The sequence below is a fragment of the Pyxicephalus adspersus genome, chromosome 6, assembly GCF_032062135.1.
Source record: "Pyxicephalus adspersus chromosome 6, UCB_Pads_2.0, whole genome shotgun sequence".
NCBI lineage: Eukaryota > Metazoa > Chordata > Amphibia > Anura > Pyxicephalidae > Pyxicephalus > Pyxicephalus adspersus.
In genome coordinates, this window is record NC_092863.1 from 48,120,470 (window position 1) to 48,133,321 (window position 12,852).

At 37.9% G+C, this 12,852-nt stretch overlaps 1 protein-coding gene across 1 annotated transcript in view; it reads left to right on the forward strand.

Moving 5' to 3' along the window:
• The window catches only part of ZDHHC8 (zDHHC palmitoyltransferase 8), a 45,986-nt gene that overhangs the window by 26,304 nt on the left and 6,830 nt on the right, over positions 1-12,852 (forward strand). Inside the window, exons 3-10 of the mRNA XM_072413927.1 lie at positions 1,212-1,246; positions 3,336-3,508; positions 3,889-3,991; positions 4,124-4,215; positions 6,462-6,594; positions 6,682-6,799; positions 7,357-7,466; positions 8,172-9,205. Coding sequence (XP_072270028.1) covers positions 1,212-1,246; positions 3,336-3,508; positions 3,889-3,991; positions 4,124-4,215; positions 6,462-6,594; positions 6,682-6,799; positions 7,357-7,466; positions 8,172-9,205 — 1,798 coding nt within the window. The remainder of the gene's footprint in view (positions 1-1,211; positions 1,247-3,335; positions 3,509-3,888; positions 3,992-4,123; positions 4,216-6,461; positions 6,595-6,681; positions 6,800-7,356; positions 7,467-8,171; positions 9,206-12,852) is intronic.

Here is a 12,852-nt window from a genome sequence, read left to right on the forward strand (position 1 = left end):
TCAAAGCACCCAGGGTTCTGTCAGGTACCATGTACTTTGTTGGAATATTTATTGACCAGTCTTATTGACATTTTTACAACATTTGTAAGAAGGAGCACACAGAAAGTATTGTACTCACTAATCTTAAATCTTAATCTTAATCCTGAACATTTTCTGTATAAACTAATAGGGCACACTTAAAATTAAAGGACCTAAAATAGTGAAGTCAAACGTGCTTCTTTTTAGCCAAACTTTCTGACATCTCAATTCACATCGCCTGCTCAAGTGCATCCTTAAAGTGGGACATTGCATGTCCCTTTCTGCAACAATGACCTGTATAATAAGTGGAACTTATCAATAGGTCCTAGTGGAAAATCCAATGGAGAAAAGACCCAATAAAGCAATTAAATATTTTTTTTTTTTTTTTTTTAATAGCCTGGGCAATTTATTTTCCACTGCTGCACCTTTATCTGAATATAAATGTGCTAAACACTTCTCATTCGTTTCTCATTTTTCCTGTTTGTTTTGCATCCCAGGTCCTGTGTCAATTTTCCCAATGTAAAATAGTTTTTTTCTTTCTCATCCATTGAGGGACAAAGAAAGCCTTTACCCTTCAGTTTTTTACTATCTTCTAAGCTACATACACGTCCGTTAATAGTTGTCTAAGATGAACAGTGGTGCTTGTCTCTGGTGAAAATTTGAAAACAACATCAGGGGATCCACATCTACCGGTACATCACATCAGTCTGCCACGTTGGATTAATGATGACTGCTTCTCTTTCCATAGGGTAGAACAGCTCTGTGTACAGCTATCACCTGTCACTGGAAATTATCACAAATATCATTTTCAGCGACAGTCCTTTTATGTCCATTAGGGACATCTGTAGAAGGATTTACAGGAGGTTAGGACACTGCAGGACAGTGCAAGATATCCCCTACTACTACCACCATGTCTCTGTTTTTATACTTTTAATAGTGTCCTAGAAGGATGGATGTTTTTTTTCTTCAGTTCTCCATTTTTGCTTGTACTTTTTTATTTTGTTCTACGTGGTTTCTAAGACTTTTCTCTCCGACTGCCTCTTTTCAGAGCATTGTCATCAGCCTGGTTTTTGAGACCAGACCCCGCTTTTTATAGATAGCCTGAAAGTGACCTCCAAACATTGGGTTCTGTGTGGGATGGATTTTTGTACCTAATAGACTTGATTTTAGTAAAAGCTGCTTTCAAATTTCAGCGCCACTGTCATTGCCTCAGCGGTCTCTAACAATCGTAAGTTGGCTGCTGAGGCCAATCACTGTGGAGGCTCTCTCATTTATATTGGTTGCAGGGTGGCATTAGTTCCCATTCCTGCTGGTTTTAGTGCATAATGAGTTAAAGCTGTGGTATTGATGGCTGATGGATCTGCTGGGAGGAGTGTCATATGTTTGAGACATTTCCCCACCATACAGCATTAAGGAAGCATCTCCCTGCTGCTGTTTCTACCTTTTGAAGACAAAAAAAACAGCCACAGGGAACATTGATAGATTCTATCCTTTTTTTGTTATGTTGCAACACATACAGTTTACTAATGGCTTGCAGTCTGCTTACTATGAGGGAAGATGTCTACAGCTTGATGTCCAGTTGCCTTCTGCATTTGGAGTCCCTTTCATCCTATGTGCCATCTTTCACTTTGTAAGGTTTGATTTGGTCCACAACCCTTTAAGTAGACTTAGGTTGTTTGTTTGTTTGTCATGCAACACTTTTGTTAGCCAAATCACTAATTGGGGACTCTCCAACAGATTTCATATCTGATTTCACTTTGGTCTCAGTGACGTCTGGGCAATTGGCTTCAGAGATTCTGATCCCGTGTTGCTGCATTCCTTGACTGAAAAACTTGCCCCTGAAAAGTCTGTTTTTTTTTTAAATCTTATATTAAAGTAAACCATCTCAGCTCTTATTGATTCAGTACACGCCATTCTTTGGCGTGTTTGTACTTTTGATTCAGTACACGCCATGTTTGTACTTTTATACAAATATGAATGAGTTTCTACAACAACCACTGATCTTATATACTACCTTTGCTGCCTTTCTATATCTGCCTCCTACTCTTGAACACCCATGCAGTTCCTGTTCCTTATTGGCATCTGTAACTCCCAGTGGTCTACCTATTTCCTATCTACCTTATCTCCATGGTGTCTTTATTCCCTTGGAGTCAGCTTCCCTTAAGTGGCTCTCCTCTCTTTCATAAGTCTTCCTTTCCCCTGCTTTGAGTTACTGTAGTAGCATTGCTATAGTAACTAGTCAATTCCACTTATTTGTTCAATATGCTTGCATGTTCTTGTATATGCTACATGGTTAATATTTCTCCTTTCTGCTTTTCATATCAATGTGTTATGACATCTAAAGGCTTAGTTTTCTCCAAAGTGTTAACATATGTAGAACTGTTACAGCTTGTAACATATTAATGCTCTGTAAAGACATGGTCTAAAGCAGTGTTTTTCAACCGCTGTTCCGCGGCACACTAGTGTGCCTTGAGAGATCTTCGGGTGTACCGTGGGAAATTATCCAATTTCAGTTAATTGGTCCCAAAATGATTTATTTACTGCAAAAAATTTGTCTTCATTTGTCTATACCAGCGATGTATAGTCCTCTCCTCCTGTATCACTGTCTGTATTAGTCTGTCATTTGCAATCCCTATTTAATTTACAGCGCTGCGTAATATGTTGGCGCTATATAAATCCTGTTTAATAATAATAATAATAATAATAACTCAAAATCTTCGATTTCGTCTTGTTGACAGAAATAAAAAGTTATTAAGAAGAACCTGAGAGTCTCTACTTAATCCAAAAATAAAAAAGTCTTCTGTTGACACTTGGAAAGATGTGCAGCCAGCTTCAATGTGGCTAAACGGGGCTGCAAAATATTAACACCAATATTGAAAAAATGAGACCTCTTACTAGTCTATATAAATAGCTCGGTCATAAGTGGAGCCAGCAATTTCTCACTTTTTTGTGGCCTTGTTGGTAGTGATTTTTAGATTGTGCATTGTTTGGGGTGAACAAGAGTTTTTGAGTAAACAGAAGGCACTTCTACTTGGGTTTGTGGCTAGCAGTGTGTAGCTAGCAGCATAGATGTCTGGTCAAATACCTTGTGTTTTATGAGATATTATTATCACTCAGACAACATATATCATTGAATAATGAACACAATTCTAGAATATGGTGAAATTGGTATTTTTTTTTTTTTTTTGCATATTTTGAGTAAAGTTCCATTCTTGAGAAGATTTTTTTTCTTTCTCTCTCTTTCTCATATTTACTTACTGCGTACTTACTGGTATGTGTTGCCTGTTTAATGTAAGATTGTTTTCTCCTAATTGTAGGATTTTGACCATCACTGCCCCTGGGTGAATAACTGCATAGGACGCAGGAACTACCGTTATTTCTTCTTGTTCCTCCTATCTCTTAGCACACACATGGTTGGAGTGTTTTCATTTGGCCTCATATTTGTCCTTCACCATCTGGAGATGCTGGGAGAGGCCCACACCAGTATTACGTATCCTGTTCTCAAAGATTTCTTATGAATATTTAATGTAGATTTTTTTCAATGAAATTTTTTCAAATTTTCTTTTAATTGATTGGTTTGTATCTGTGTGAATAGTAGAAAACATTCTGGAAACATGACTTTGAACATGAACATCAGACATTAGTCTATTCTGATAACATTTTCCAAGAGTAGTAGTTTACCACCAGCCAGAGGGTTCTAAGCTTCAAGTTTATAATTATAAAAATTTTAATATTATGATTGTGTTTTGTTACTGTCCCAGGTTTTATTTAATGCTAATTTATAGTTAATAGCCAAATAATGTATCATTGATATAGTACCATATCCCAGCAATATACTATAAAGCTAAATTCCTTAGCATCCATGCACAGAATATCAGTAATGTGTGTGGCTGGACTGTTCTTCATCCCTGTTATTGGCCTTACTGGATTCCACATAGTGCTGGTTGTAAGAGGCCGTACCACCAATGAGCAGGTAATAAGAGTGGTAAATATTTGGAAATGTGCAATACCTGGTTTATACTGACCCCTTCTCTGACTTTGTCCAATGTATCATTTACTGGTTCCTTGTTGTGTCATATATAATGGCTGTTGTACATCCGCTTAGGTGACTGGGAAGTTCCGTGGAGGTGTTAATCCTTTTACTAGAGGATGCTGTGGGAATATACAGCATGTGCTATGCAGTCCATTGTCACCCAGGTAAGAAGAGTTTCAAAGGAATAGCAACACTATTTCGGACAACCAACCATTTATAAAAACTATACCAAGCCTTGTGAATTTGGTGATTCTTCCAAAATGTATATAGTGGATTAGTTTAAAAATCTAGATAATATTAAACATTTTTGTTTGGTAATTTTGAAGAAATTTATAATAAATCTGTGTGAGGCTGAAACTGATGTTGAGTAGAGTGATTCTCAACAACCTTTTGTCTCTTCTGAAAAGTGAACTCTAAAAAGCTGAAAGCTATAGCTGAACTCCAGGCACATATAAAAACACACTAATCTATAATCAAAAACAATTCCAGAACAGGACTTTTAAGGCAATAATCATGTGTAAAATATACATAAGAATACTAGTATTTAAAAGAACGATAACCAATTTTTTCACACTTCGAGCCATTGTTCATGCAGCAAAAAGGCAAGGAAATTGGCCTGTGTTTTCTGGTAGGGGCACTTGGATTACAAGATTGACGTAACACAATTGGGGGTTATGGTAACGGGCATTTTTCCCCTGTTTTTTACAAGTCTTGATAATTATGCTTGAACTGCATTTTAAACACTCATTACCTTTAATTTCCTAGTGCACATGGCTGTTTAGAGGCTACATTGAACTTACTTTGTGTTACTCTGCATTACTTTATAGACAATATAACAGTTTAAATGCAAACAAAACAATTCAAATGCAAATATGGTTGCCATTCAAGTGCAGTTGTATCTGAGAGTCAAAGCAAATGCACCTGCCAGTATAATGCAAATCATTTCTGTAAAGAATATCCCTCAATGTGAGCCCTTGGGATCTGTTCCCAATATGTTGTCATTTGTATTGGTGTTTGTTGCATTAGGGCAACCTGTTCAATTGAATGGGCTGCTCAGTTCAATACATAACACTCAATATTGTGCGTGCTGCATCTCTATAAACACAGTTCATGTCCGTGCCTTGGCAAGGTGCATTTGGGGTGCTTTTAAAAATAGTTCCTTGTGTGTTGAATGTATGTATTTCTTCATAGAAGGGCCATAGCCAGGCTGTTACAGATTATATTGGTAGGTAATGAGGCTCATGTATTAACGTTTCCTAGGCACTTTTCCAAGGAGTTCTGCGTACACTTTTAGTGATAAAACACTCAAATAATCTAAACATAAAAACAAAATATTTCCAAAATTGTTGTTTAGTTATGCCACTTCACCTTCTAACATTCAAGACTAAGGATCTTTCACGATCCTTTTCAAACACAAAAGACTGCACGATGAATGAATGAGCACTGTACATACAGCTGTTCTGCTCTATAGAGAGGGGAGGGGGAAAGCGGCGAAGCGGCAGCCCGCTGCGCTCTCACCCTTCACTTTTTTTTGTTATTACGGTTGTTTGTCATACATCGTCTGTGGATCTGCCAGGATGGTCGTCAGAACGACGGATGATGAGCGCTTTACACGCTAGATTCTTCTCCGATATCAGCCCTGAGACAATTATCGGACGAGAATCATCTGACGTATGAATGTAGCCTTAATAACAAATGCAAGAACATGTGAATGATTGCTTCAAAATCATTGCCTTTTAGAAAATAATATTGCATATGGAGTGTTTGTAATTGGATTTGGTAAAACTTTGCACGTATTGCAAAACTTTTACAGTCGTAACCTAAAAGGAATAAAAATATTAAAAGAAATGTGTATAGTATAGTAATAAGTATAGAAGTATAAATACATTTTTGATATGTTTTTGTGAATCTTTATAATCACATAAATTAAGTAAATCATAATGGAATGCTAGTCCTGTTGGAATGCTAAACTGACTCTTAAGACCTAAAATTGTAGTGGATGAGTAGAAATGTAATTGTAGAGAAAGACAGTGTGCCAAATTTATCTTCAATCTGTGTCTGTTAGTATGATATTGGAAAGCCTAGTCAGGCATTCAATATTACATCCATAAATTCTTCTCATATTTGCTGCTAAGCAACAAAACGAACAAGTAGTGCAGTTTGAGCAGGGAAAATTGTCATTGCTTGTTAAGAAAAAGGAAAAGTATGATTCTGTGTCATTTGTAGAAATGGTTTTCTCAAAAGGAGCCAAACATTTGAGTACATTTTGTAATTTAGCTGACTTTTCGCCCAGATCAGGATTACGATAAAATGAATGACCATTCTAATGTTCACAAATGAATTGTGTAATTTGATGTGTGTGGTGGTAACCACGACAAAGACTAACAAAATGATTACTTCTGTTTATAAGGTATGTGGTTGAACCAAAGAAAAGGCCCCAAATCACACTGAAACCTCCATTTATTCGTCAAGATTTGTCAGAAAGACAGATAACGGTCAAAATCAGTGACAATGGAATACAAGCTAACCTGCACCGTTCCAAGGTAATATTTTCAGCATTTGTGTGTTCTTTATGTAGCTGCAAATGTTTATGATCTAACTGTTTTTATTTTTCTTGTCTTGGTTTTTAGTCCAAAGGTAGTTTAGAGGGCATAAATGACAAATCTCTGGATATACAGCCACCTCTACCTCCTAAAGGTGACCCCACCATATATTCAGACCTGAAGGGACCTCTGGGAAACGGTGAAGGTATAGGCAAGTAGACTGCTTTAACAAAATTTAATGTCGGTGGAACTTCAAAATTACATATGTATGTGCGTGTTTTTATGTATACGTTTAGACACTTCTGACCTCTTTTCACACAGAAAGTTTAATGCACAGGAGGTCACATTTAGAAATCCTCAGATTATTCTTACTTAAAGAGAAAACATTGAAACCTTTGTGACCAAAGACAGCAACATGCATCTTTCAAATGTTCTGCTAGGAAATCATACTCCAGTTTTATTAGATTAGAAGTTGACTTTAGCTATTTTATCTATAAATATGAAAGACACTGTAAGCTGCAGATGATTTAGTGACAAAAACTCATCTTTAAGCAGAATATATTTTATGTTTTAATACTTTGTAAGAATATAGAGTTTCACGCCAAATTTACTATCTAATAGCAACACACACACACATATCCTTTGTTTTTGTTTAACTATCTGTTATCTATAGTATACTTTCTGTCGGTTTTTTGCAGTTTTTTCATTTCAGAACATCCATAACTGTATCTAAAATTTGTAATTTAAAATTTGCACTTTCAGATAGTGGATTATCACCAAAAATGATCAGCCCTCCGACACCAGCCATGTATAAATATCGTCCAGGGTTTGGAGCAAACCCCAAAGTTCATTACCATCCAGCCACTGAACAGGTAAGTGGGAAACACATCATCAAGTGGACCTGAGAGCTTATTTAGGAATGCTAATTGTCTAGATTTAGTAACACACATTAAACAAGCATGCAGCTAACTGCAGCAAAACTTGTGCCACAATTGGCTGAATACCAAAACTGCAGACCTAATTTAGGTCCGTGATTCAGAAACTATTATAGGGAGAGGATCACCAACTAGACAATCTGTATTTTTTTAGACCAAGGTCAGCAATGACGTTCTATGTATTCTCCCAATATCTCTCCATTTTTTTAACGTGTTCTCACCCCCTCCCACCTTTTGGTTGTTTAAACACATTCTGATAATGGCTTTATGCCCTGCTCTTTACATTTTCTAGTTTTACAAATGCCTTAAAATCCTTACTTGCTAAAAACAAAATGCAAATGGGGTTGCGATATTTATCACACACTATACCATGCACCCAACATTTAAGCCCACTCTTATTCCACATTTCCATTCAGTGGATAATAACGGAAGAATTTTTTTTACTTAATATATTGTGAAAATGTTTTCAAAATGTACTTGTGAAGAATTTTCACTGGAAAACTAAAAATGGCCATATTGCTGTCCCATTTTACTTACAGTATATGGTGTATGGTCTCCTTTAAACCCCTTTTTTACTGTTGCATTTGAAAAGCAGGGTAGCAAGAGAAGCTCTTGTGTGTTAAAATATTTCTCTGATTACAGATTGCTATGCAAGAAAGTCTAAAGGACAGCGTTTTCCTGGAGGAAGATTGCCGCAGTCATGATTATCAGTCAGAGCCAAACCTTGATCTCCAAGAGTATCGTAAGAACTCATTACACAAGTCTTACCAGTCATCCCCTTTGCAGCTCGACAACTTCACTGCCAACACTCGCTCACTGAGCCTAAAGAATACCGTGCGTCGTGAATCAGAGAAGATTCCACTCCAAATGATGAAATCTGAGGGTGACACCAATATGCTGTACAAGAGTGTGTTTTCCCCCAATGCCCTGTCTAATCGCAATGGGAGCTTATCTTATGACAGCTTGCTTAACCCAATGTCTCCAGCATCTGCTAAATGTACTGCACACACTGCCGCCGGTTCTGTGGGATACCATTCACCATATATGTCTGCCAAAATGTGCCACCTACGAGGAGCGGAGCGCCAACCGGTGCAGAGTTTCAGTCCTGTACTAAGCAGGGCCTCTGGACATCAAAGAGAGCCTTCCCCTGTACGCTATGATAACCTTTCCAAATCCATTATGGCCTCTATCCAGGAAAGAAAGGAGATGGAGGAACGGGAGAAGTTGCTACATTCTCACACAGATTCTGTGTTTGCAGACTCAGGGGTCTATGATACTCCGAGCACATACAGCTTACAGCAGGTCAGCTCACTCTCAGAGAATCCTCGTGCTGCTTCAGGACGGTATGGTTCAAAGGACAATCTGCTGGCTGGGGCAGCCACTTTTAGTTCTAGAAATCCTATTCTTCAGTCCTCTGTATCCTCTCTTTCCAGTGCAGTTTCCAGAGCCCCTAGGACTTCCACCACGTCTTTACAGGCTGACCTAGCCAATAACAATATTCAGAGTCACCAACCCTTACAAGGGCGAGTGAGCAATGGGTCCTACAAATCCCCTGGCCATCAGGCTCCATCATCACCCTCTGGTATACCAAGGTCTCCCTCATATGGGGGAGCAAAATCTGTCACATTTCTTAACACCATGGAATTTTCTGAAGGACCTTCCATCACGGGTCAAAGGTAAGATATTCTGTGGTGCAGATGTCTGTAATTGCTATATCACAATGTACACAATATTTTAAAATATTTTTAATTATCAATTAATAGTTTGTAAAATTGCTTATTTTTCTAAGCATAAAGTTTTCACAGTGTGTACAATTCATCTTTTCATCTTTTCCTCCATTTTTTGGCTTTTGGGGGAAACATTTTTGTGTCTTTCTTGCAATCTCTGAAGGTGCTGTTGTAAATTACCGTATTTTTCGGCGTATAAGACGCTCCGGCATATAAGACGCACCCAATTTTAAAGGAGGAAAATCTAGAAAAAAAAGATTCTGAACCAAATACTGTAGTAAAATATTTTTTTTAAAAACTGTGTTCGCTGTATAAGACGCACCCACTTTTCCCCCCCAGTTTTGGGGAAGAAAAAGTGCGTCTTATACGCCAAAAAATACGGTAGGTGGTGCTATTGCTGATCTCTTATATGATACAAAGGATATAAGGAAGCTATGTATTTTTATTGGTTGATTTCTCCTGTTTTGTTTTTTAGATATAATATTATGACTGTTGAAGAATGTTGGAAATGTTAATATATCTTCCTTCTATACCAGATAAGCCCAATTCTAGTGTATTCTTTTCGTTAGATAGACTGGCAAAGGGTTGGACTCTTAGACATGTTTTTATTAAAGTTTGTAGTCCAGTTGACATTTTAAACTTGTATGCAACCCCTAGCAGTGTTTTTTCCTATTAGCCCCCCTTCCTTTAGTTATGGTAAATATATCTATAAAAAAGTTTTTTTTTTGTTTTTTTTTTTGTATCTGAGAAGTGCAGAAAAATATTTTCCTTCCTTTCCTTCATACCACACTTCCAGGTTACATAGTAAGTCAGGTTGAAAAAAGACATAAAAAAAAGAAAGTCCATCAAGTTCAACCACAAGGTGACAGCACAATTCTCTGCACAGACGGTGTTGCCACCTTGGGGACAGCTTAGAGCCTAAACAGGGCTACACAGGCATGCAAGGCAACTTGAGGGATAGGGAAGTTAAATTGTATCTGCTATGGAGCTGGTAATAAAGTAATCCTATAATTCAAATCATAGGGTAACCTTAATAGCCAGTTGCACAAGTTATAGAAAACCTGTAGGCAATAAATTTGCATGTTGAAATGACTAACTTGTCCTTGCTACTTCCCTGAATGTCATGCCAATCCCACATGTTCAGAGCTCTGTAAAGCTGCGTACACACTTCCAATTTTTATCGTTGGTAAACGAACGATCCTGCACGATATCTGCGAACGATCGTATGGCACCGATCCTGTACATACAGATAACGACACGATCGTTCTAAGATATTGTACACACGATAGATGCGATCGTTTGAACGATACAGGAAGTGACGTGCACCACAGGAAGTGAGCGAACGTTCGTTCACCGCGTATGCTCAGACCATGGACGATCACTGAATGACCGTACACGCGATAGATGGTCAACGATCGTCGTCCAATCCGATCCGCCGGTCCGGTCGTTCATTTCCAACGACTATCCTCGTTCGACGGCGTCGTTGGTTACTTTTTTTACGAACGATTTTTGGCCAATCGGTCGTTCGTCGTTCATTTCCAACGATAAAAATTGGAAGTGTGTACGCAGCTTAAGTCACGGCCTGTAAAAGATGTATGCATCTCTGAAGTTTTAAGTACGTTCTCAGACGAAGGTTCAGTCATACAAGAAGTATTTTCAGGCTTCCAGTACTGGCAGACTTTTATGTGTAGATAGAGCAAGGTAAAACCATACTGCTTGTCTTTTCCCCATGTGGGGAATTACATTTATCTTGTATATACAGCTAGCCATCTTGGTCTGATTAGGAGTGATGTCATACTGAATGGTCTGTGGGGATCCGGAGACAAATGGGCTACAGGAAATCCTCTAATTACCAGTGGGATATTCATTGTCTACATTGTGAAATCCATGCATTCAGTGAATAGTAAATTCTGTCTGCCCAAATATTTAGAAACCGCCATTTAGTGAACGGCATCCATCTGAAGCCGCTTTCACATACATTATGAAAGCTGCACCCCCAAACCAGGACACTTATCTCTAATATAAGGTCCCAGTTCTAATTACAGTCTCACCTACTCTACCTAGTTCATGTTGGAATAAATGAAGAGCTGCCGGGCAAACACGATATGAGTTCTGATTTAAACCCCATTGAGCTGGTGCAGTAACTTTGTCAAGGGTTGTAGGAGGACCTTTCTAAACTTTTGGTTTTTATTATAGAAATAATTCCAACAGTGTTCAGCTGTTACATGTTAAAAAAATTGTATTATCTATAAATGTTCTATTCTTTAATTTCAAAGTACACTGCAGCATTAAGGTTTGTCCATTTCAATAAAAAATATAAAAATGTGTATTAAAAATGCAATAATGCATGAGTCTGCACAAAGCCAGCAGTGAATTTCTGTGACAATATTAACATTTCTAATGTATTGATTTGTACAGACAGGTTCTGCTGACCGGTTTCTACGTATTCATAGTGGCATATATATATATATATGTCTGTGTGAATGAACATTGATTGTTATACAATTTACACCGTAAATCATTCACTGATATACAATGGGGACCTAGGCCTGCTTTTGTAATTAATATTATTAATATTATTATTACACAGTGTTTATATAGCGCCGACATATATTACGCAGCGCTGTACAAAGTCCATAGTCATGTCACTAGCTGTCCCTCTAAGGGGCTCACAATCTAATGTCCCTACCATAGTCATATGTCATTAACGCTGTCTAAGGTCAATGTTGGGGAGAAGCCAATTAACCTAACTGCATGTTTTTGAGATGTGGGAGGAAACCGGAGTACCTGGAGGAAACCCACACAAACACGGGGAGACCCTACAAACTCCATGCAGATAGCGCCCTGACCAAGATTTGAACCTGGGACCCAGCACTGCAAAGGCCAGAGTGCTAACCATGGTCACCGTGCTGCCCTGTAATCACATTATACATATGGTTTGAATAATATAACATGTTTTTGTGTAGGCAGGAGTGGTTAAGAATATTTTCATTAAGCTGATAACATTTATGTATTACTGTATGGTGTGTGGATGCTTTAAAAATGTAAATGTTGTATTTATTACCAATCTACAGAGTGCAAAGAAAACATCAAATTGATATTGGAAGCATCCATCCTTACCTTTTACATAGCATCTATTCTCTGTATTTGCATAGCATAAGTTGTTTCAGATGGAGAGAATTTGCTCCAGAGAACTATCTTTAGTATCTGCAGACTTAGGCTTTCCCAAGTGTGTCTGTCCCAGACAGAATCTGTAATGTTGGAATTATACGATTCTGTAGGGGTCACACCATTTCTTCCAGGATTCCTTGCTGTATATTTTGCTAAAGATAGTTTATGAATTTGGCATTGATATTTGAGGTTGTTGTCCAGCCACAGAATGAATTTGGGACTGATCAGATGCCTCCCTGATAGTATTGCATAATGGACCAACTTTGTGCAGGAATACAGCCCCAAACCTGACACCTATCCTACAATTTATTATGTTAGCACCTGTTTGGTATACCTGTTCAACCATACACTGTACCAGTGATTTATGGATGCTGTTGTAAAAGAAAAGGTAGTAACACCATGGGCTCTATTTACAAATTATTCCT